General features: G+C 45.1%; 1 protein-coding gene across 2 annotated transcripts in view; it reads left to right on the forward strand.

The window, feature by feature from the left end:
• STIM2 (stromal interaction molecule 2) overlaps nucleotides 1–22,069 on the forward strand; it is a 134,391-nt gene that overhangs the window by 47,930 nt on the left and 64,392 nt on the right. For both annotated transcript variants that reach the window (XM_075930612.2, XM_075930613.2), the window contains exon 2: nucleotides 8,468–8,598. In XM_075930612.2, the coding sequence (XP_075786727.1) occupies nucleotides 8,468–8,598 (131 nt within the window). The remainder of the gene's footprint in view (nucleotides 1–8,467; nucleotides 8,599–22,069) is intronic.

Raw genomic sequence — 22,069 nt, forward strand, 5'->3', positions numbered from 1 at the left:
TAAGAGCCACAGTGCCACGCTGGGAGCTGAGAAAAAAAATGCCGCACATCCCAAGCAGGCTTCAATCAGGAACCGAGCCTCCCCAGGAAAACGAGGACCAGTACATGTGAGGGAAATCCCGTTCCTTTTCTGTGGGCTGGGAAAATAGGTGATGGTACACTGTTCCGGGCAGTATCATTACAAAAAAAGCACTGAGGTTTTGGTTTATTAGTTTTAATAGTATTGTAGAATACCTTTTGAGTGTATATGTGAGCACTCAGCCCATACCTCTTTTACTCAGTTTTTCAGCGTATGTATTTGGAGGTGAACATTGTCTATGCTTGCTCTTACCCCAAATGAGGTTTTTTTTCCTTTCAAAAATTTGAGAAAAGTCCACTGATCTGTTTGAATTATGTGAGCGTGAAAGAGATAGTGTTGAGCACCAAGTCAGGTAACTCTCAGCTCTACAGGAAGTCTAAAAAAACTGACATTTTGCTGTTTTTCCAGGAGAAATAGGTCTGAGGTATGATATATTTTTTTAAAAATTATCTCACTTGTCAGCCCATACCTGTGCTGCTTGTCTTGAGCTAGGATGATAACCAGCTGCTATCAAAGATGTGCTAACTGCATTTAATGTGTCCATCTAAATATTGGTATATGTATTTAAAGTCATTATTAAAGAGAACTTTTTACTACTTCCCTTCAATTTTCCCCACAGGCTGTTACATGTAGAAGTTAAAGTGCACATATCAACTCACCCAATTTCTCATTGTCTATTGACTGGTTAAAAATCTCATATGTGCAATATGAGTGATCTAGTTTCTGTGGTAACTTTAGGATTTGACGATTCTGTGCTCATAGCAAACTGTGTAAACCTATTTTATGCTTAACATCTTTTTAAAAAGGATTGTATGTATGTAAAAACTGGAATGGTATCTTTAAAATATATAATTCCACATTTACTTAATTCAAATGACATATTTTGATTTCTAGGGAAAACAGCACTTAAAAATATTTACCTATGTGACTTACAAGTATTTATAAATTTGTTTACCTTCTGGAGCTATTGTAATCTATTACACGACTGTCGTGGTTAATAAAATGTGCATTTTAAGAAAAAATTTTAGTGCTAATTTTCTCCTAATTTAAATGAACTCATAATTGCCAAAGGAATCAGACCACTTGAGGATGAATTCACAAATTTCATCTTCCTATAATAACCATATCAGTCATTTGTGGTAGATGGAAGCTGTGAGGGAGTCAGAGGAGGGCCTGGGAATACAGGGGTCCCAACAAGGCCTTTTTCTGCAACTATCTCTGCCCCAATTTACTTGCAGCCTCCTGCCCAGAGTGTCAGCTCACAGCACCCTGGCCAGTGGAGAAAGCCTCTCTAATTCCCCTCCCACTCATGATTGTACCATTTGAGCAGATTGGGGACAGTAGGCCCGCTGGAGAAGAATGCTGTTGGGTACCAATTCATCTTCGTTGTAGTTGACTACGCAACCCGGTATCCCGAAGTCATGCCGTTACATTCCATGAGTGCCAAGAGAGCGGCAACTGAACTGATGAATATTTTTGCTCATGTTGGAGTCCCTCAGGAAATCCTAACGGATCAGGGGACAAACTTTGTCCCAAACTGTGCAGCAATTCTGCCATTTGTTAAAAATCAAAACACTCTGAATGTCAGTCTATCACTCCCAAATGGATGGACTAGTAGAGCATTTCAACAGGACTCTGAAGGCCATGCTCCACAAATTTGTTCTAGCAGATGTGCGCCACTAGGACCAGCTCCTCCTGCCCCTCATTTTCACAGTCCAGGAGGTCCCCCAGGCCTCCACAGGGTTTTCGCCTTTTGAACTTTCATATGGGAGGCAGACGTGTGGGATTTTGGACTTAGTTCGGGAGATGTGGGAGGAACAACCTGCTAAAATTTCAAGTGATTACATATTTACACACCAAAAATTAGTTAACATCCCTAATGCATTATGTGGTAGGTTGCAGAACAAAAGCGTTTTCAGACTCCAGGGTTTTCTAACATGCTTTGGATTCCTAATCTGTCAGAAAGATTAATCTGCACAGTTTATGTAAGGCGTAGTTCAGTATTTTAACCAAGGAAGACTTATTTCCTAAACAAAATGTGAAATAAAATCAGTTTACTACCTGACTTTGCTAATGGTGTACTTTAGATTTTCACCACGTATATACATGCAATTTCAGCAACTATTTATACACTTAACTTCAATTATTGTTTAAGTCCTCAGAAAGATCTACATGGCGTGGAGAAAGAAGAGAACTTAATATTGACATTAAACATTCTTATCTTTTCATTCCGAGAAATCAGTTTTGTATATACAAGGTTCATTGAAATGGCATTTTTAGTTTTCTCTAAAGCTGTAATGATTGTCTTCTCTAACTTTACTACTTGGGTTCAGATGTCAATTGGGCCCTTTCTTGGAACTATATTGAATGAGTGAGAGAATGTTGAATGTTCATCGAATAGATCATTAGATATTTAGAATTGTGTATTAAAAAACAAGTGTTTAAAGTATCTCGAAAAATCCTCTTTCAATTGTTCCTCTTTCAGTCTCTCTTGCTGTCATAATTCTGCTTGTTTGTTAATGAAATTCCTGAATGGAGATTAATTTTAAATTTAAAATAGTGGACATGCTAAGTTTTAGTCTTTAATACACAATACACGGAAAATAGGGCACAAAACAGTGGTTGACCATTCCTGATCATACTGTAAGGCAGTGGTCCCCAACCTTTTCAGGTTGGCGGGCACCAGGGGGCGTGGCCGTTCGCCCGCCGGGCGCCAGGGGGCGGGGACACTTGCCCGCCTGGGGGCGGCCCCCCCCATAGCCACGCGCCCGGGGCCGGGGCCCCCCCGGGCCCGGGGCCGGGGCCCCCCCATAGCCACGCGCCCGGGGCCGGGCCCCCCCCCATAGCCACGGGGCTGGGGCTGGGGCCCCCCCCCATAGCCACGCGCCCGGGGCCGGCGCGCCGTAAGCGCCGCGGGGCCAAGGCCGGGGCTGGGGCCAGGGCACTCGTGGTGCCCCCGGGGGCGGGGCCAAGGCCGGAGCTGGCAAGGGCACGCGCGGCACCCCCGGGGCCAGGACTAGCCATGCACCCGGGGCTGGCACCTGCCAGCCCAGATTGCTCCGCGGGCGCATGTAAAGAGCCCGGCGGGCGCCATGGCGCCCGCGGGCACCGGGTTGAGGACCATGGCTGTAAGGAATCTTATTGTACCTTGATTAGGAAGATGCAAGTTATTTCTGTAATTATTTGTGATTTTTTTTTTCTTGAATTCCATGCCTGTCAGGCTCCTTTTGTTTTAAAATAAAGACATGCTGTATTACAGACTTTTTCAATTTGTCATTTAAATAAGTGTCATTAAGTGATACAGTTGTCAAGTTAAAATTATTTTCTGCAGCCTGCTTGCCATAAGGGAGTGTCTAATAATTAGATAAAGGAATGGTTGCTTTTGACATTGTATTATTGGAGCAGTGGGTGAAGTTCCTATTACAGTTCTTTTTTCTTCAAACGCTTGGTAAAGGTTTTAATCTCACACTCTTTTATCATGTGAGGATTTGAGGTGAAGGGCATGACAACATATTTTTGTTGAATTGCCCCTTTGAAGAACTGTTTCAAGTGCCACATGGTGGGTGTTTAAAAGGAAAAAAGCTTAGCTTTCTTCAGTAATATGTAATAACCAGTATTGTGCCAGAAAATCTGAGCTTTCCAGGTTGTATTCTTTTGTCTTCAGAATCACTTTCTGCTGTAGCATTTTTCTGCTCAGTTTTTGCATAGTCTTTTAAAAGTCCGTTTTAATTGCTAGAAGGAGCTATTGTAGTGTTTAGACAGTGATGTATTATAGTATTTGAGATACAATCTACAGAACTGAAGCAGGAGGGAAGAAATGTCATGGTCAGTTTTAATAAATAAATAAATTGCAGACAGATTTTGGCCTGAAGGGCTCTAAGGGTTCTTGTCTTGTCTGTAGTCTTTCTGGTGTCTAATCTGCATTGATACTGTAGCTACAGAAGTTCAGTATGTTGCTTTTTGGAAGGAAAAGAGTACAACAGTAGAGAGAGAGAGAGGGAGATTCCAATGGAAATAGATGTTTACCTGCCTGATTTCACTTTAGCTTTAACAAAAAGAATACCTTTTGGAAAAATAAGATCTGCCTAAATTACTGTAAAGAATAAAATTAGTTCAGTGTACATAAGTCTGCCTGCTACCTCTTGAAACAAATCCAAATACTAGATTAACACCCTTAATTTATTGCTAGGCCTGCTGCTATGAGAATGGCCTGTTAGGGTCCTAAGTGCCTGAAGAATTCCCTGTGATAGGAAGTAGGCTGTAGGGTACATATCCTACTGGCTCAGATATAGAAGGCATAGTTACTTCGTGACTTGTAGCAGGTGGAGGGATCATTTCAAAAGGCTTCAGCCAAGTATGTTGACTCATTGAGCCATAAATTGCAATAATTTAAAAATGTAATCTTCCATTGTGATAAATTTTTCCCTGGGGAGGGCTATAGGCTCCCTTTTAAATTTTCTCCACCAAGAAATGCCACAACTATATGGTAGCTCCTAAGCTCAAAGCAAACTTTGAGCAGATTTACATGTGCGCTCTCCACATTGCTTTGAGTACAGCTTTACTTAAGTTTTCACTGGCCATTCCAGAAGGTTAATGGCAAATATTAACGGAAAATTCAATTTCAAACTGACTATAGTTTAAGAACCAGTGTTTTAGGTAGTAAACTTTTTCCATTTGCTGTCCTCCTAAAAATGTTAGGTGAAGATGTAGACCCCTTTCAAAATCTTATGTCTGTGGGCACTGAGTTCCAGAGGTTGAAAATCACTGACCTAAAATATTTGACACCATTGCTTTAATTCTTGACATTAGTACAATTTTTGAGATTAATAGTAATGATGTTATAGAAACATGGCTGTGTATCGGAGTAGGTCAGAGAAATTGGTCCATACATATAGCCAGCATTATCAGTAGAGTGCAATGGAGGATTTTAGAACCGGACAATTCTACCTTTGACACTCTGGATCCAGATATGAAAGGTTTAAAACCAAGGTAGTTTTCCAATATGTTATTGCATTTCACAATGTTTTTAGGTGAATGAGGAAGGAAATCTTTTTTAAAAAAATGCAGAAGTTTGATAAGCTACTAGCCATAAGTCATTTGATATTAATTTGAGGTTAAATTTCTGCCTTTCAGGCAAACACCAAAGTAGAGCTTATCCATGTACATGTTAAAAATTTTTCAAAACTGTACCTGATGACTCAGTTTTTCCAAATGAATGGCTTTACAAGGTCTGAACCAAATCTGGAAATCCTTCTCATTCTTTTAACTGTGTCCAGAATAGTGTTTAGGTGAGCGATCTAATGCAAACTGAAGTGGGCTGTCAGGGAATGGTACTTCTAACTTTAGTATATGAAAATGAGCCTTGAGATCAGACTAATTTTGTTCAGAATATAGCCTGTCTTTTCATTTCAACCAAAACATGGTTTGACTTAATATTCCTCACTCTCAAAACAAACAGAAACTTCATCTGCTCTTTAATCAGAGGAGAGGTATCAAGTGTTCCCTTGATCAGAGCTGAGGACATGAGGCACAGGTCATCTTGTTTTTTCTCTCTTTAATAAAAGCTGCCATGTCTTTTCAAGTACATTTTTAGGCAAATATCTGAAAAGACATTTGCACTCCATTACATTCTCAAAGATATTAAGAAGCTAATTAAACTTAAGCAAAGAAAACTTTGTGATCAGATTAAAGCTTTCTGGAATAAAAAAAGATAAATATTGGGCATTTTTTTTTTGGATATTTTCAATAAAAAGTTAAAATGCTTTGAGTTTAAACTGATAACTTTGGCCAGTATTAGTTTAGACTTGGTTTAGTTCTACATGTGAAAGTAGATAAGCAGGTGTAATTAAATATAGATCCATCAGTCAGACACACTTCTGCACTGCTGTTATAGTACAGAAATAATTTTTTTGATGTAATAGATCTATTTGATGTAATAGATTTTTTTTATCTGAGACGGATAAAAGTGAAGGTGTCTTCGCAGAAATATATAGAAAAAATGTATTTTCTACTATGTTGCTTGTTTAACACACACTGTAGTGTAAGTTGCTTTTGAAGGGGATGGGCGGGGGACAGGAGCAAGAATGGAAACCTCTTCCTTACTATTTGTAGCAAAACCTTTCCATGTGAAGGAAAGTTATTACATTAAGTGTTCTGCATAACAATTTTATTTCATAAATATCATTTAGAACAGTTATTAGTAGACAGCAGAACAGTCTGGACACATCTGACCTACAAATGAGGGTACTTACGTAACTGTTTGATCCCAAGTACCTGATAAGGTAAATTGTTCAATCCCAAGTACATGGGATGTGCTATAGAGCTTGGAAATACAGGATTTTGTAATTTATTAAGAAGTCAGCTTGGATGTTGGAAAACTAGCTAATTCTTCCACTGTTGTCACTTATGCATGTATTTGTGTATCATTTTTGACATTCATGCATTCATGTCCTGGCTTCTTGGTAGCTATATGAAAACTTTTGTAGTTATTTAACAAACACACTGTGAAAAATGATCACATAATGCTCCAGTTTGGATTGACATCTTTCATATGTATTGCTGAAAGAAATGAGCTGCCCAGCTGCTCTGTCCATAGTAACCATCAACTCAGCTTAACACTTCATTGCATTCTTGATAATGGAGGAGAATGTTTCACCTGACTTGTTATTCGAATATAGTTTTCCATAAGCTGATGCTTTTCCTCCTATATACGTTTTGGTGGCTAAATAAATAGTGATGGCTGCATTTAAATGTATGGAATATTAACTGCCATTTGATATAGATATCTGTGAAGGATCTAGAGCAAGGGTGCGTCTGTGGGCTGAATCTGGTGCATCAAGCAAGTTGATCTGGCCTGCAGAGGCCCTGCCGTGCCTCCCACCCCCAAGCCAATCAGGGCCAGGGGGTGGTGAGAAGTGCACAAAGTCTCCTCCTGCCCTGCCTTGCCCTGCCCTGCCCTGCAAGGAGAGTGTGGTGCATAGAAGTGCTGCAGGCTCCTATCAGAGTGAGAAGAGACTTCACATACTCCTCCTGCCCCCAAACCCTGATTGGCCTGGGGGGTGGGAGGGAGCATGCAAAGTCTCCTCCTGCCCTGCAAGGTGCTCAGCACTTAATCAACTGACAGCTGCTGCTCAGATGGCGGTTGACTCTAAGCACAGTGCTTCCTTGTGGGGCAGGGGCAGGGAGCGAGAGACTTCAGGTTCTTCCCCTCCCCAGGCCCAAATTGAATGGAGATTAGCATAGGGAAGCATGTGAAGTCTCCTCCCACTGCTAGCGGCATGGGTACCTAGAGGGAACCGCCAGCTGTTCCGAACAGCTGGCGTTTCTTTTGGGTGGGGGGGGGGGGGAAGAAAAGAGTTTGCATGCTCCTCCACACCCAGACCAATCAGGGACTGTGGGTGGGGAAGCACGGAAGTGTCCTGGCCCTGCCTCTTCTGCAAGAGGCTCCACCCCTTCCGGGGCAGCCTGGGGCCACTTAAAAATTTCTGAAGTAGCTCTCCGTCAAAATGTATTGCCCACCGCTGACCTAGTACAATATATCTAGCTAATAAATGGCCAATTGCTATGAGACATGGTCTTTTAGAACAGAGGCTGTTGGTATGGCTTCATTTAGGTGTTTTTAATCTCTGTGCCTGACGGAAAGAAAGCAGAGCACTTTGTGCCTTTAACACAGCTATTGAAGCAGTGACAGGGAAAACCTAAAATATATGATCTATAAAGTAGAGCCATGAAATGAGTTTATGGAGCCCCCAAGTTTTGTACATGGAGTGACTTGAGTTTTCTGCCTGCTATGCCATGTCTGGTTTCCTCTCATTGCAGCTTCTCTAGAGTAACCTACATCCAGAAGTTCTATGGATATTGAGCAGGTTTTTCTGTTCTTGTAATCTTTTGTGGTCAAAATGTGAAGCTATAAGTACAGAATTCAACTTAAAAATAAAATTAAAATTATCTGCCTGGCAGATAATTAGATGAGGAAGAGAAGGCAGCAGGTTCACAGGCTGTTGGAATAATCTATCTAAGAGTTGGGAAGAGGAGAAGATGGTGAGTGTAGTTAAGGAAGAAAGGAGACCTGGTGGAGGGGAAACAAACCACCCTCTTTTCCAAGAGAGGTATGTTCCTCTTCTTTTCACTCTCCTCCCTATAGGAACTCACTCACTTCACTCCTTTTTTCCTGCAAGAAATGTCATGTAAGAAGCTGCCAAAATTCAGGTGTATGTAGTCAAGTCACATAGAATTTCTGTATTCAAATTATAAAGGCGTATATTTCGTTTAACATGGAAAATAGATGGAGTCACTTGTGCTGTATTTCCTCAGAGAGGAAGAGGCACGTCCTTTGTTGGAAATTGATGTTTCAACACACTAACCTAATATTTCTTTGTTCGTCCTTCAGATCCTTGCAGTTCATTGAGTCCACCCTGCTTTACTGAAGAGGATCGATTCAGTCTGGAAGCTCTCCGCACAATCCACAAGCAAATGGATGATGACAAAGATGGTGGTATCGAAGTAGATGAAAGTGATGAGGTAGGTAGAGGCCTCAGTTCTTTCCACCTTCTGTATTTTTGTCTTTATTTAAAATAAATAGGAAATAATGGCTTTGAAGTAAAAGTTCTGTGCCATGCTATGAAAATGAAGCCTTGTTTTAAAGGCCATCGTTAGTATTGTGACATTCTAAAGGAAGTAAAAGGAACAGCCATGTTGTCCATACAGTATAAGGCATTAGAATGGGGTGGAGAATCATGTTAGGCAAATAGACTCAACTCTGCTTGCTGTGAAGCCAGTTGATTGGGCCCTAAAATGTTAAATATAAGATTTGATTTTTGTTTCTAAAGTGTTGTTGATGCGTAGAAACTTACAAAGAACCCAAGTATTTTCCTTTCCTGTTTACCCCACTTATTTCCTCATGAAGTAAATCCTAGGAAGTAAGGAATTGTAGTCTCCTGCTCATCTGTCAGTTCCAATTGCTTCATCCTGTGGACTGTCGTCTGACCCCTTGTATAGAAGGGTCTGAGAAGATGTCACATTTCCTTTTTGTTTGCTATCAAATTCCCAAGGAGTCTTTGCTTCCATGTTTGTATAAGGGTGGGAAAGAAGCCACCTGTGCTCTTGCTTCATGGAATGCTAACAAGACCCAGTTGTAGTGGACCAAAAGGACCTTCTCCTACCCAGCTGTTGTCCGTTTCGTTGTCTGCCTTTCTGCTGGCTCTGTGAAGGGGTTTGAGCAGGAGTAATGAACAGTCTCCAGTCCTGGGTCTCTGTTCATCGTCTTTTCTTCAACACTTAGCTGAACAGTTGGGCATAGGGATTATTCACTATTTGGTCCATTTTTCTGCAGCTGGAAAGAGTCCAAAATCAGAACAGATTTGATGAACAGGTGTAATGGGAGATCTACTTCTGGGCTGCCCCCACTCCTTAATTTTACCCTGGGTGTTAGAACCCAACTGTAGAACAGTGTTTGCTGTAATATCTTCGAGGCATTCTTAGGACATGTCGGAAAAGCATAAGATGCCATCAGTGGACAATGGCCCCAGGAATCTACCATAAACATCTGCATTACAAATGAAGTCATTCCACTTTATGCCTGTCTTCACTGTCAGTCCTATACTCCTTTCCTTAATAATTGCCCGTGACAATTATTTATTTGTTTAAAATGATACGTTTAAAATGTCATTTATGAAACATTTCTTAATTATTTGTGTAAGGAATTCTCATGATGCTTGGTACCTGAAGCCAGAACTTGATTTCACACAGGCTTAGAGTACGGTGGAAGTAGTAGTCTATTTTGAATCATTATATATAGCTAAAGTTCTTTATTTTATATTAAAATTAAAAGATTTGCCTGGCATTGCTTGAGTCCTTAACTCCAATTAATTTTTGATTTTCTTCATTAAAAGCATTGCTGAGGTGTCATGTGGGAGTAATAAGTTCAGTATGCAAGTTGAACTAGGGAGAGAGAATACCCTAGCACTCACTGCAGCAGCTTGGAGCCATATGAGAAGCACCTCTCCATGGCTGCTGCAGCTCTAGCAGGCACATCTGGGGAAGATATACATGTCCCCTGGCTAGGGCAGGTCCAGGTTAATCTGCCCCCTGCGCCGCCCAATCAGAGTGAGGAATGCAGCAAACTGTGCACTTCCCCTCTCTCCCTGACAAAGCAATGTTTCTGTATGAATTGGGGGGAGGCGGAGAGGAGAGAGGGGATGAACCCCCACCTCCCTCCCTAAAGGATATCTGGGAGGTGGTGGGAAAGGCTTGGAGCTGGGCTAGTCTCAGATGATGGAGGAATGTATTCCCAGGCAGCCCCTTTCACTTTCCTGGCAAGTCTGCCTGGTCGTCTGAAGAAGTGGGCTGTGCCCACAAAAGCTCATACCACCATATACATGTTTTATTAGTCTATAAAGTGCTAGCAAGACCTTTTGTTGTTTTTAAGTTTATTTTTTCTGTAGGTTTTTTGAGAAGCATTTCCATTCCTGGCACCTCCCATTTTCCTGGCATGACCAAATGCTTACCTTGCTTTAAGTTGTGATAAGAGGAATCTGTATACCAAATTTGGTGGTCCTAGCTCTTACTGTTCAGAAAGAATTTTTGGACAGACATAGACAAACTCAAATATATTACATTGAAAGGGGTTGGTCTGTAAACCAGATAACTGATGACACATTGAGACTTCTAAAATGCATGCATTCCTGTATTGTGGGGATTCGTTCTTGACTTCTGTTTGTACTTGTGATTAGGGATGTTCGATATTGATTAATTAACTAATCAAATAGTTGATGGGATTTCCATTGACTATTCAGTTAGTCAGTAAGAACTAGCTCAAGTTCCACCCTTTGCAATGTACAAGAGTCCCTGCTTATCCCTGCTTATTAGCTGCCCCCTTATCCTGTTCCACATAGCTGGAGCAGGGGGGAGCCCATTGTCTCACTGTCCCTCTTGCTGCCCGTTTGATAGAGGCAGCAAGCCGAGAGGGACGTGACTAGTCACCTAATGTCGACTTTCTGGTAAGCTTTTACTTATTGGATAGTGGACTACTTGATTAGTCACTTGCATCCCTACTTGCAATATAGAAGAAGAATAAAGAAAATACAAAAATATTTGTTGATGGAAAATTGGAAGAACTTTGTGTTAATAGATAATCGAATTAATCATCCTGGGAACTAATGAAGAATTTTCATTGTTCCAAGATTCACAATTTCAAAGAATTTTCTCCGTAAGTGTCAGCTGCTCTATTATATTTGCTGTTGGAGTGAGTAGGGAAGAAAATTCACAGGCCCTACTCAGAATGATACATGATAAAGAACAGTGCATGATGGGTCATGACAGTCAGGAATGGGGAAGTGAAACCTCTGCACAGAAGTGAAACTTGCTTTAAGCAGCTGTCACTTTTACAAAGCAATTTGAAAATGCATGTTCTAGTAATCTATTACATGTAACTACAGTAAGGGTTAAAAATAAGTATTTCTGTTCTCCCATTGTGTGTGTGTGTGTGTGTGTGTGAACGAACATGAGACTGAGTAAAATACACCTGTGCAAATATTTACCAGCACAACCAGTTTCTTCTGAGATGTTAACATGTTGAGTAGAAAACTGGGGAAAAGATCTTTGTAAAAATATGTACAAGGAAGTTTCATCAAAATTGTAACAAAGTAGACAAAAATCACCTATAGATCAGTAGGTGTGTCAGTGATAGCAGCAAGCTGTAAAGTCTGGTCAGCTGCTCCCAGCTCAATTTATAGAAATGTTTATGGTTTTTAAACTTGAGTCTGTCAGTCATTTTACCCCCATTGAAGTTGTTGTAGACTGTGTATATGAAATTTTTTATCCACACTGACTTTGTAGACATCAAAACTCTTGTCTTTAACACTTCCTGTTGTGAGGAAGCTTATCTGTTGATGTTTGTAGAACCTCTGTGAGAGTGCTATATTTGGTTGAAAGCTGTCAGGCTTTGTACAAGGGATTTGACTAAACAGCAGAACGACAGATTACATTCTGCTTCATGCTGCAAGATTTCTGCTTCCAAAAAAGCCTCATCAATGGGCAGTAAGTATGTCAAAACAAAATTAAGACACACACTAGCTTTTTATTAGGAAGTGGAAAATTTAATACTTAATAGTAATTACACAGAAATTAACCAACTTAGTTTTTCACCAAGCAACATTGCCACTTAAAAAATAAATAGGGTTTGAATGAGGCTATTTTTAAGAGAGGCAAGGTAAAAGGGTTTGAAATATATTTTCTTTCTAATTTGTAGAAACAGCTCTGTATTTAAAAATCAAAACAAAATCCCTACTCTTTCAGTAAGGATTCTGGTCTTCAGATTACCTGTCTGTAGTCTGCATATTACTATTTCTCCTGTTTTCACACTTTCTGTTGTAGTTGTTTGCTTTGCTTTATGTATACCTAGTGGCACTTGTAGGAAACATTCCTATATTCAAATTGCTGCTTTCCCTTCAGTTTAATGAGAGAGGTTAATTTGATTACTGTTACACCATAGATAGCCAAAACTTTTAAACATTTCTAGTATTAACCTTATTTTTCAGGGATTTGAAATTAACATTTATAATAGGAGGAAATTTAGCATTAAGTCCTTGGGGTTGGTGGTGTTGGGGGGAATACCATTGTGTACACATGGAGAAGCTGTCGGATAGTAAAAGACACGTTAATCTATCAAGCGGAGACAAAACACGAAGTCTAGTGTCTGGAAATTGAAGGCTTCAAAGTTCATACTGGAAAGATGGTGTATTTTTTTAAACAGTGAGAGTAATCAAATCATTAGAACAGATTACTGAGGGGATCTAATGAGTTCTCCACCACTTTGAGTCTTCAAATCCAGATTTAAGATGTATTTCCAAAAGAGATGGGTTAGATGTGGGCATCACTGGCTTACGTCTTTGGCCAGTTATGCAGAAGGCAGAGCTGTCCCTGGGATTCCGCAAATCAGAAGATATAGGCATGGGAGATAGGTATGTGAGGGGTGCTACCAGCCTGCTTGCCTGGAACTCTACTGCAGAGCAGGACCCCAAGCCAGTCAGGGCTAACTTTGTCCTGAGCCCTGCAGTGTGCAGTCCCCTAGGGATGGTCCTGGCAGGTCAAACTATCTAACCATATATTCTTTCTAGCCTTGAAGTCTCTGAAATTTCAAACACCTCTCTAGTATTCGATAGATAATTGCTATTTTGAGCTCTTATCTGAACAACTGTGTGTTTAGAATTCTCTTTTAGTGCATAGCATCATGCTATTGACAAATCACACTGAATTTTGCTGGTTATAAAATGGTACCATGGATATGTAGCTCTTCCCACATCCGATAATAAAGACTTGTGATAACATGGAGATACATTGTGCTTTACAAATATGGAAAAAAGTAAGTTCTTTCTGGGCAAGTTAAAATGAGAGCAAAAGAGATGAAACTGGGTGGGGTAGGAGAAAGGAAGGATATGGGAGAGGACAGTATGAGTATGTAGTCATTTGGACAGACCAGCATGAACTTCCTGTCTGTGCTCTAGAGACATATTAGGTTTAGCTTTAGAATTTTTTCTTGATAAATCTGTTAGCCAATTTGTGTCTTTTTCACTCTCTTTTTAAAAGTAAGGTGGGGTTTGTGAAGAGAAATTTAGAGGGGCAGATGCTTAGGGTGGAACAGGCGGTTCCAGCCATAGAGTTTAATAGATTTTGTACCTCAAACAGCATGTCTATTACCCCATATTGTATACTTTCATTTACGATGGAGAGGCACAATCAGTAAGGGTATGTCTACACTACAGCGTTAATTCGAGTTAACTTCATTCAAAATAGTTCATTCGAATTAAGTTAATTCGAAATAACGCATCTACACACAAAACCTATTTCGAAATAGCGCATCCACACTGAGGGAACCCTGAACCACAGTTAAGGCTGGCCGGAACCAGTGCCAGCAGGGCATCAGGTTAGGACTTAGTGCATGGGGCTGCTGCATGAGGCTAACTGAGCTCTGTGCTTAAAGGGATCCTACCCCCACCCCGGACAGACAGTTCCCTGCTTGCTTGTCTACTTCGACGAGGGACAGCAAAGCAGTCCTGTCTTGGAGTGCCCGTACTCGGGACACCACAGCACTTGGCCACATGGAGCCAGAGCTGCTAGTGCGCCTCCTGGGGTCGTTGCCATCAGTCCTGCTGCATTTGCTGCAGGCTGCCATCCAGTGGGGTTCATCGGGGGACTGTCAGGATCCAGGAGACCCTGTGGGAGAGCATCCACCCCTAGGAGCCCTCAGAGCCACCCTGGTCCTCCCCACCGGGGGCTTGTGCTCCATTCCTCCCTCATGTCCTTCACTTACCCCTCCCTAGCCCCCCTTCCTGATGTCAAATAAAAGACACGTTTTTTCATAAACACAAACTGTCTTTATTTAACAAAACTGGGGAGGGGGAATGAAACTTTGGGGAGACTGTGGAAAGGAGGTGGGAGATAGGAGGAGAGAAAGGGGGAGGGGGAAAACTGGGAGGAGGGAGCTGAAAGGGGGAAGCAAGAGGAGGAAGGGGGAGCTCAGGGGTGGGGATCTCGTCAGGCCACATCTCCCAGCAGTGCGGGTGCTGGGGCCTTGGCATCCCTGGGGGGGATGGGGAAGAGAGTGTGGCGGTTGAGGTGGGGTGTGTGGAGATTGAGGAGGAGGTTGAGGAGGGAAAGGTGGGGAGTGTGGTGATTGAGGAGGAGGGAGAGGTGGGAAGGGGGCAGGAGTGGGAAGAGGAACAGTAGCTGGGGGGGCAGCAGGCGCTGGGGCGGCATGGGGCAGCATGCTCTGCAGCAGGGCCTGAAGGTGTGAGCACATGGCATGGACCTAGGGAAGCTGCTCCCAGTGGAGTTGCAGGTCCTCCTGAACCCAGGCCTGGATGGTGCGATGCACGGCTTGCAGCGCCCCCAGGTGCTGGTCCCAGTACCTCTGCCGCGTGCTGGTAGTCCGGAGGAGCCCTCGGGTGCGGGAGCATGTCCCAGGCAGGGTGATGTGTCCTGCATGTGCAGCTGGTGTGGCTGTGAAGAAAGAAGGGGAGTGGTCAGTTCTTCCTGGGGACGCAGTGGATGATGCCCAGCGCCCCGTGCAAGGTGAGGACAACCGTGCCCTGCACCATCAGAGCCGACATGCTTGCACAGAGGCCATGGTCGGGATGTCTGGCTCTCCCCAGGAGTGGGAGCTGCCCCAAGACCACTCCTATGCCCCTGTGCTGTGTATAGTGTGGCTGGGAGAGGAGGGCAGAGATGTGTCCTGCCTCTGTGTAGAGGGGGCGTGTAAAGGGAGGGCGTCCTGCTGGGTCCCGCCCCGGGGTCAGGACTGTGTCAGGTCTCTTCACACGTGTGTGGCTATCGGGCCACGGCCCCTGTGTAGCACACAGCTGGAGCCACCTGCCCAAGGGTGGCACAGCACGTACCTGCACATGCACAGGGGGCTGCGTGATCCGTGAGAGGCATGACCCATGTGCATGGTCCCTGGTCTCTCTCCTTGCTTCCTCCCCCCTTCTCCCACTCGTAGGGGACAGTGATGGCACTTACCTGGTGTGGCCTCCACTGATGACCCTGCTGACTCGGTGCCGGGACAACTTGGGGGTCCTGCTGGCCCGGCACCCTCCATGCTGGCCCCTCTGCCGTGCCTGGGTCAGGGCCCTCTGGTCCCAGCTCGCTGCCCCATGGGGTGGCGCGGACCATACTGCCCCCCAGGATGCGGTTGAGGGCAGGGAAATAGGGGCAGGTGTCAGCCCCTCCTGTGGCGCTGCCCCTGGTGGCCCTAGCGAACTCCTGCTGCAACTCTTTCATTTTCAGGCGCACCTGCTCCTGGGTGCGCCTGTGGCCTTTCTGGGCCATGGTGGCTGCATTCCTCCTCCTGGTGTAGAGATCATTGACATTAGGGGCCTCCCCCCAAACCTCTATGAGATCCATGATCTCCACACCAGTCCAGGCGGGCGCGTACCGTCTATGGCCCCTGGGTGCTAGGGGACTGGGCAGGGGATGCCTGGCTGCCACTGGATGGCATTGTGCATCCACTGGGTGAGGGATTGTGACTGCTGGCAGGCCTGGCTCTGGCACGTGCCATCTGGCCAGAGTCCACCCCTTTAAGGGCTCCAGGACTGGGGGAGAGGAGAGGAGTTTTCCTGGTTTGGCCCCAGAGTGGCCACAAGGGGAAACTGGGAAGGGCTGGAGGCCAGTTAATTCGAATTAAGTGTCTACACAGCACTTATTTCGAATTAGCTATTTCGAATTTGGCGTTCATTCAAATTTGGTAAACCTCATTCTATAAGGAGTAAGTGCTCCGCTATTTCGAATTTAATTCAAAATAGCGGTTTGCATGTATAGACACTATTGAAGTTAATTCAAAATAAAGGCTGTTATTTCAAATTAACTTTGCAGTGTAGACATACCCTTAGAGAGATATGGATTTGCTATTTTTTGCACATTGATTAATTTTCCTTTTCTTGCCTGCCTAAGAAGCTCTGTATAGAAGTGTGCCATTAATATATAAGTAAATTCATAATGATTGCTCAAGTCCATTCCAATAGATGTGCATGCCATATTTCACCCATGGGGTTGACATGGGCTCATAGGTTAATTTTCATGGTTTTATGCAAGTTCCCCTCCTCCTCATGGTGTTGCTCTGTGGGAGTTGGTGCTCGTTGGGAGTCAGCTTAAAAGCAGGTTTCCCGGTTGCACCAGCTCCCGTGGAGCCACCACCCCCACATGTAAATGTGTAACTGCTGAAAAATTCAGCAGTGACTTGTTTACAAAATCTCTCGCTTTTTAACATCCCTTGTATGAGCTGTAAGTGAGGTAGCCCCATCATGCATGGGTTGGGTGAATGACTATTGAGATGGCTCAGTCATGTGTCATAACCAGATATGGAATATAGTGGTCAGAATGTAGGAAAGCCAATAGCCACAGGACAAGGACCATGTGAGAGACACCTAGAAAAAGGAATTCTTCTGAAAAGCTGAACGTGGGTATGAAGGCGAGTGATGTGAACCTGGAGAATACAGTTTACGAGAGTGCTTGAAGACCGAGAACAAGGGTTGCTGACTGACAAGACACAGCAAAGGTAATGATAAAGACCAAAGGGAATAGATTATAGTATCCATTCCAGGACAATGTCAAGAGCTAAAGTGGACACTCTCAAAGTAAAAATAGCCTTGTGTAATGGAACAAGAAAACCCGTCCTCTTTATAACCACTGAAAAGTTTAAAAATTTACTACAAGAAAAGTAACATTTGGTTCAGGGTAAGAAAATTAACATGGTCCAGTGCCATGAAGTTAAATGTGAAACCACTGCAACCCATATGATTCTGAGGATGTTTGTTTCCCCTGCTTTCACAGTGTTGCAAGACATTGCAAAGTCTCGAAAGCCCAGACTTGTATCATTGTGTGTACATGGAAGGCATGTGAGCAGGGGTAATGTCTTACAGAGTATCAGAGGGGTAGCCTTGTTAGTCTGAATCTGCAAAAGCGGCAAGGAGTCCTGTGGCACCTTATAGACCAGTGGTCCCCAACCTTTAGAGGCTTCCGGGCACCCGGGAGGTGGGGCCATTCACACGCCGGGTGCCGGGGAGGTGGGGGCCGCTCGCGCCCGGGGGCGGGGCCGCATGTCCGGGGGCACGACAGAGGACTGGGATGCCCTTGCACCCGGCGCCGGCATGTGCCCTAGGGCCGGGGCTGGGGCCACCCGAGCGCCTTGTACTGTGGGCCCGGGGCCGGCGCTGTCGCCTGAGCTGTGCGCCTGGGGCTGGCACTGGTGCCGCTCGAGCGCCGTGCACCCGCATGTGCTCCGGGGCTGGGGCCACCCGAGCGCTGCGCACCTGGCGCGTGTCGCGTGCCTGGGGCCGGCGCCTCCTGTGCGCCGCAGGCGGGGCTGGCCCAGGTTGTCGGCAGGCTCACACAAATGCCCTGGCGGGCGCCATGGCACCCACGAGCACCGCGTTGGGGACCACTGATATAGACTAACTGAAGCATTGCAGCATAAGCTTTCGTGGGCAAAGACCCACTTCGTCTTTGCCCACGAAAGCTTATGCTCCAACACTTCAGTTAGTCCAGTGGTCCCCAACATTGCGTGGCGGCCGGGCGCCCGGGGGCAGAGCCACTCACGTGCTGGGCACACGGGGGCGGGGCCACGCATGTGCCGCGCACCTGGGGGCGGGGCCACCCATGAGCCATGTGCCTGGGGTGGGCACTGCACATGTGCTGCGCGCCCGGGGCAGGGTCCGGCACCGCGCATGGGCCGCACGCCTGGGGCAGGCCACGAGCCATGCGCCCCAGGCCGCCACCGCACATGTGTCGCGCGCCCAGGGAGGGGCCGCCTATGCATCCCGCGCCTGGAGCTGGCACCATGCATGTGCCGCGCGCTGGGGGCGGGGCCAGCCCAGATGTTTCAGTGGGCGCACAGAAATCCCTCGGCGGGCGCCATGGCGCCCGCAGGCACCGCATTGGGAACCACTGAGTTAGTCTATAAGGTGCCACAGGACTCCTTGCCACTTTTGCATGTCTTACAGAGTTTCCAATGCATGGGTTCGCTCCAGGGAAACAGTGTTCAAACTGCACAGTATGGTTGAGATGTTGAAATATAAACTGGCTATGCTAGTTATCACAAGTACTATGTCTAGTTTTACACCTAAACTTTGTGTCAGGATAAATAGAAATTTTGTACCACTTTTTATCATCTAATTCAAGGAAAATTAAAATTACAGAAGGATGCTTTAAAAGCAGAGCAAGCTTATATGTGAAATTACACCCTTGTGGGTTGTAAGGATGTTAAATTGCAGTTATCTGGCTAATCCTGTGGTCGATACAATTTGGGGTCGCTCCCGGAGCCGGCACGAGCTGGGACTGAGCAGTTCCAGTTCAAGCCAGCTCCGGGATCCACCCTTGCTGTGGCTCTGCAGAGCAGTCCTTGTTGACTAATCAAGTAGTAATCATGCAGCTGCCCTGCTGCGGCTCTGCATTTTAAATGTGTAGTAAGAGCTGCTGGGCTCTTACTGCATATAAAATGCAGAGGCACAGCTTCCTAGACTGGCGCAACTTGGTACTGCTCAGTCTCAGCTCATGTGAAGTACAGCAGCCCTTGTTCGTGGCGGCCAGAGCTGAACCATGGGACAGGGTCGGGTGTAGCTTCCTGCTGGGACCCCCACAGACAGGGGCTGCTACTGGAGCAGCCACTGCCTGTAGTGAGCCTCGGCACAGTGTGGGCAGAGGCTGCTCCTATCGCCCCTCACTGCTGCCATTGATAGAGGCAGGGTGGGGAGATGGTGCTGGAGGCAGCAAGGGAGGGGGAAGCAAGTAGTTGAGAACTTCACTAGACTACTTTCTAACATCCCTAGTGGGGTGTCCTAAAGAAGGTGAACTTCTTCCCCCATTCCTTAGAATCATAGAACCATAGAGCTGGAAGAGACCTCAGAAGGTCATCAAGTCCAGCCCCCTGCGCTAGGCAGGACCAATCCCAATTAAATCAACCTAGCCAGGGTTTTGTCAAGCTGACAGTTAAACACCTCTAGGGATGAAGACTCCAATACGTCCCGAGGTAACCCATTCCAGTGCTTCACTACCCTTCTAGTGAAATAATTTTTCCTAATATCCAACCTGGACCTCTCGCACCACAACTTGAGACCCTTGCTCCTTGTTCTGCCATCCATCACTACTGAGAACAGCCTCTTTGGAACCTTCCTTCAGGAAGTTGAAGGCTGCTATCAAATCCCCCCTCGCTCTTCACTTCTTCAGACTAAACAGACCCAACACCCTCAGCCCCTCCTCATAAGTCATATGCTCCAGCCCCCTAATCATTTTGGTTGTCCTCCGCTGGACCCTCTCCAATGTGTCCACATCCTTTTTGTAGTGGGGGGCCCAGAACTGGACACACTACTCCAGATGCGGCCTCACCAGAGCCAAATAAAGGGGAATAATGACATCTCTGGATCTGCTATCAATGCTCCTCTTAATGCAACCTAATATGCCATTAGCCTTCTTGGCTACAAGGGCACACTGTTGACTCGTATCCAGCTTCTCATCCACTATAACTCCCAGGTCCTTTTCTGCAGAACTACTACTTAAGTGGTTGGTCCCCAGCTTGTAACAATGCTTGGGATTCTTCCATCCCAACTGCAGGACTCTGCACTTGTCCTTGTTGAACTTCATCAGATTTCTTGTGGCCCAATCCTCCAATTTGTCTAAGTCCAACTCTGGACCCTATATCTGCCCTCAAGTGTATCTACCTCTCCCCCTAGCTTAGTGTCATCCACAAACTTGCTGACGGTGCAATCCATCCCCTCATCCAGGTTATTAATAAAGATATTGAACAAAACCAGTCCTAGAACCAAACGTTGGGGCACTCCGCTAGAAACCGGCTGCCATCCTGACATTGAGCCGTTGATCACTACCTGCTGGGCCTGGCCTTCTAGCCAGCTTTCTATCCATCTTACTGTCTATTTATCCAATGCACATTCGCCCTTAACTTGCTGTCAAGAATATTGTGGGAGACCGTATCAACAGCCTTTCTAAAGTCAAGGTATATCACATCTACTGACTTTTCCCATGTCCACAGAGCCAGTTACCTCATCATAGAAGCTACTCAGATCGGTCTCTCTTCCAAGTGCCTTAAAATGGATTCCTTAAGGATCCCTTCCATGATTTTTCCTGGAACCGAGGTAAGACTGACTAGCCTATAGTTCCCTGGATCATCCTTCTTCCCTTCTTTGAAGACGGGCACTACATTTGCCTTTTTCCAATCATCCGGCATTTTTCCCGGTCTCCACGACTTTACGAAGATAATGGCCAAAGGCTCCTCAATGACATTTGCCAACTCCCTCAGTACCCTCGGATGCATTAAGTCCGGACCCATGGATTTGTGTACATTTAGCTTTTCTAAATAGTTCCTAACCTGTTCTTTACCCACCAACGGCTGACCATCTTCATCCCATCTTGTGTCACTTAGCGCATTAGTCCGGGAGCCCACCTTGTCCATGAATAGAGGCAAAGAAAGCCTTGAGTACTTCAGTTTTCCCCACATCATCTGTTACTAAGTTATCTCCTTCATCCAGTAGGGGCCGCACACCCTCTCTGATCACCTTCTTCTTGGTAATATGCCTGTAGAAACCTTTCTTGTTACCCTTCACATCCTTAGCCAGTCGCAATTCCATTTGCATTTTCGCCTTCCTGATAACCCTCCCGGCATTCTCAAGCTTTATATTTAAACCCCTCCCTGGTCATTTGTCCAAGTTTCCACTTTTTGTAAGCTTCCTTTTTGTTCTTAAGTTCACCAAAGATTTCCCCTGTAAGCCAATCTGGTCTCCTACCATGTTTGCCCCTCTTGCTACGCGTCGGGATGGTTTCTTTCTGTGCCTTCAATACAAGGCGTCTTTAAAATACTGCCAGCAGACCTGGACTCCTTTCCCCTTCATGTTAGCATCCCAGGGAATTCTGCCCGTCAGATCTCTGAGGGAGTCAAAATCTGCTTTTTTTAAAGTCCAGCGTGTGTATTTTACTACTCTCTTTTCTTCCTTTGGTCAGGATCCTGAAATCTACCATCTCATGATCACTGCTTCCCAGGTTGTCACCCACCTCTACTTTCCCTATTAATTCCTCCCTGTTTGTGAGCAGAAGGTCAAGCTGCACACGGCCCCTGGTCGGATCCTTCAGCACTTGTGCCAAGAAGTTATCCGCAACATTCTCCAAAAACTTCCTGGATTGCCTGTGTACTGTCGTATTGGTTTCCCAACAGATGTCAGGGTAATTCAAGTCCCCCACGAGAACCAGGGCCTGCGATCTGGAAGCTTCTCTCAGTTGTCCGAAGAAAGCCTCATCTACCTCATCCACCTGATTCGGTGGCCTATAGCAGACACCAACCACAACATCACTGCTGTTGTTTGCTCCTTTAAACTTAACCCATAGACTGTCAACCAGGTTTTTCTCCCTCTTTATACTGGAGTTCAGAGCAATCATAGTGCTTTCTTACATTTAGTGCAACTCCTCCTCCTTTTCTCCCCTGCCTGTTCTTCCTGAA

This window comes from Pelodiscus sinensis, chromosome 4 (genome assembly GCF_052426305.1).
Source record: "Pelodiscus sinensis isolate ZL-2025 chromosome 4, ASM5242630v1, whole genome shotgun sequence".
Taxonomy (NCBI): domain Eukaryota; kingdom Metazoa; phylum Chordata; order Testudines; family Trionychidae; genus Pelodiscus; species Pelodiscus sinensis.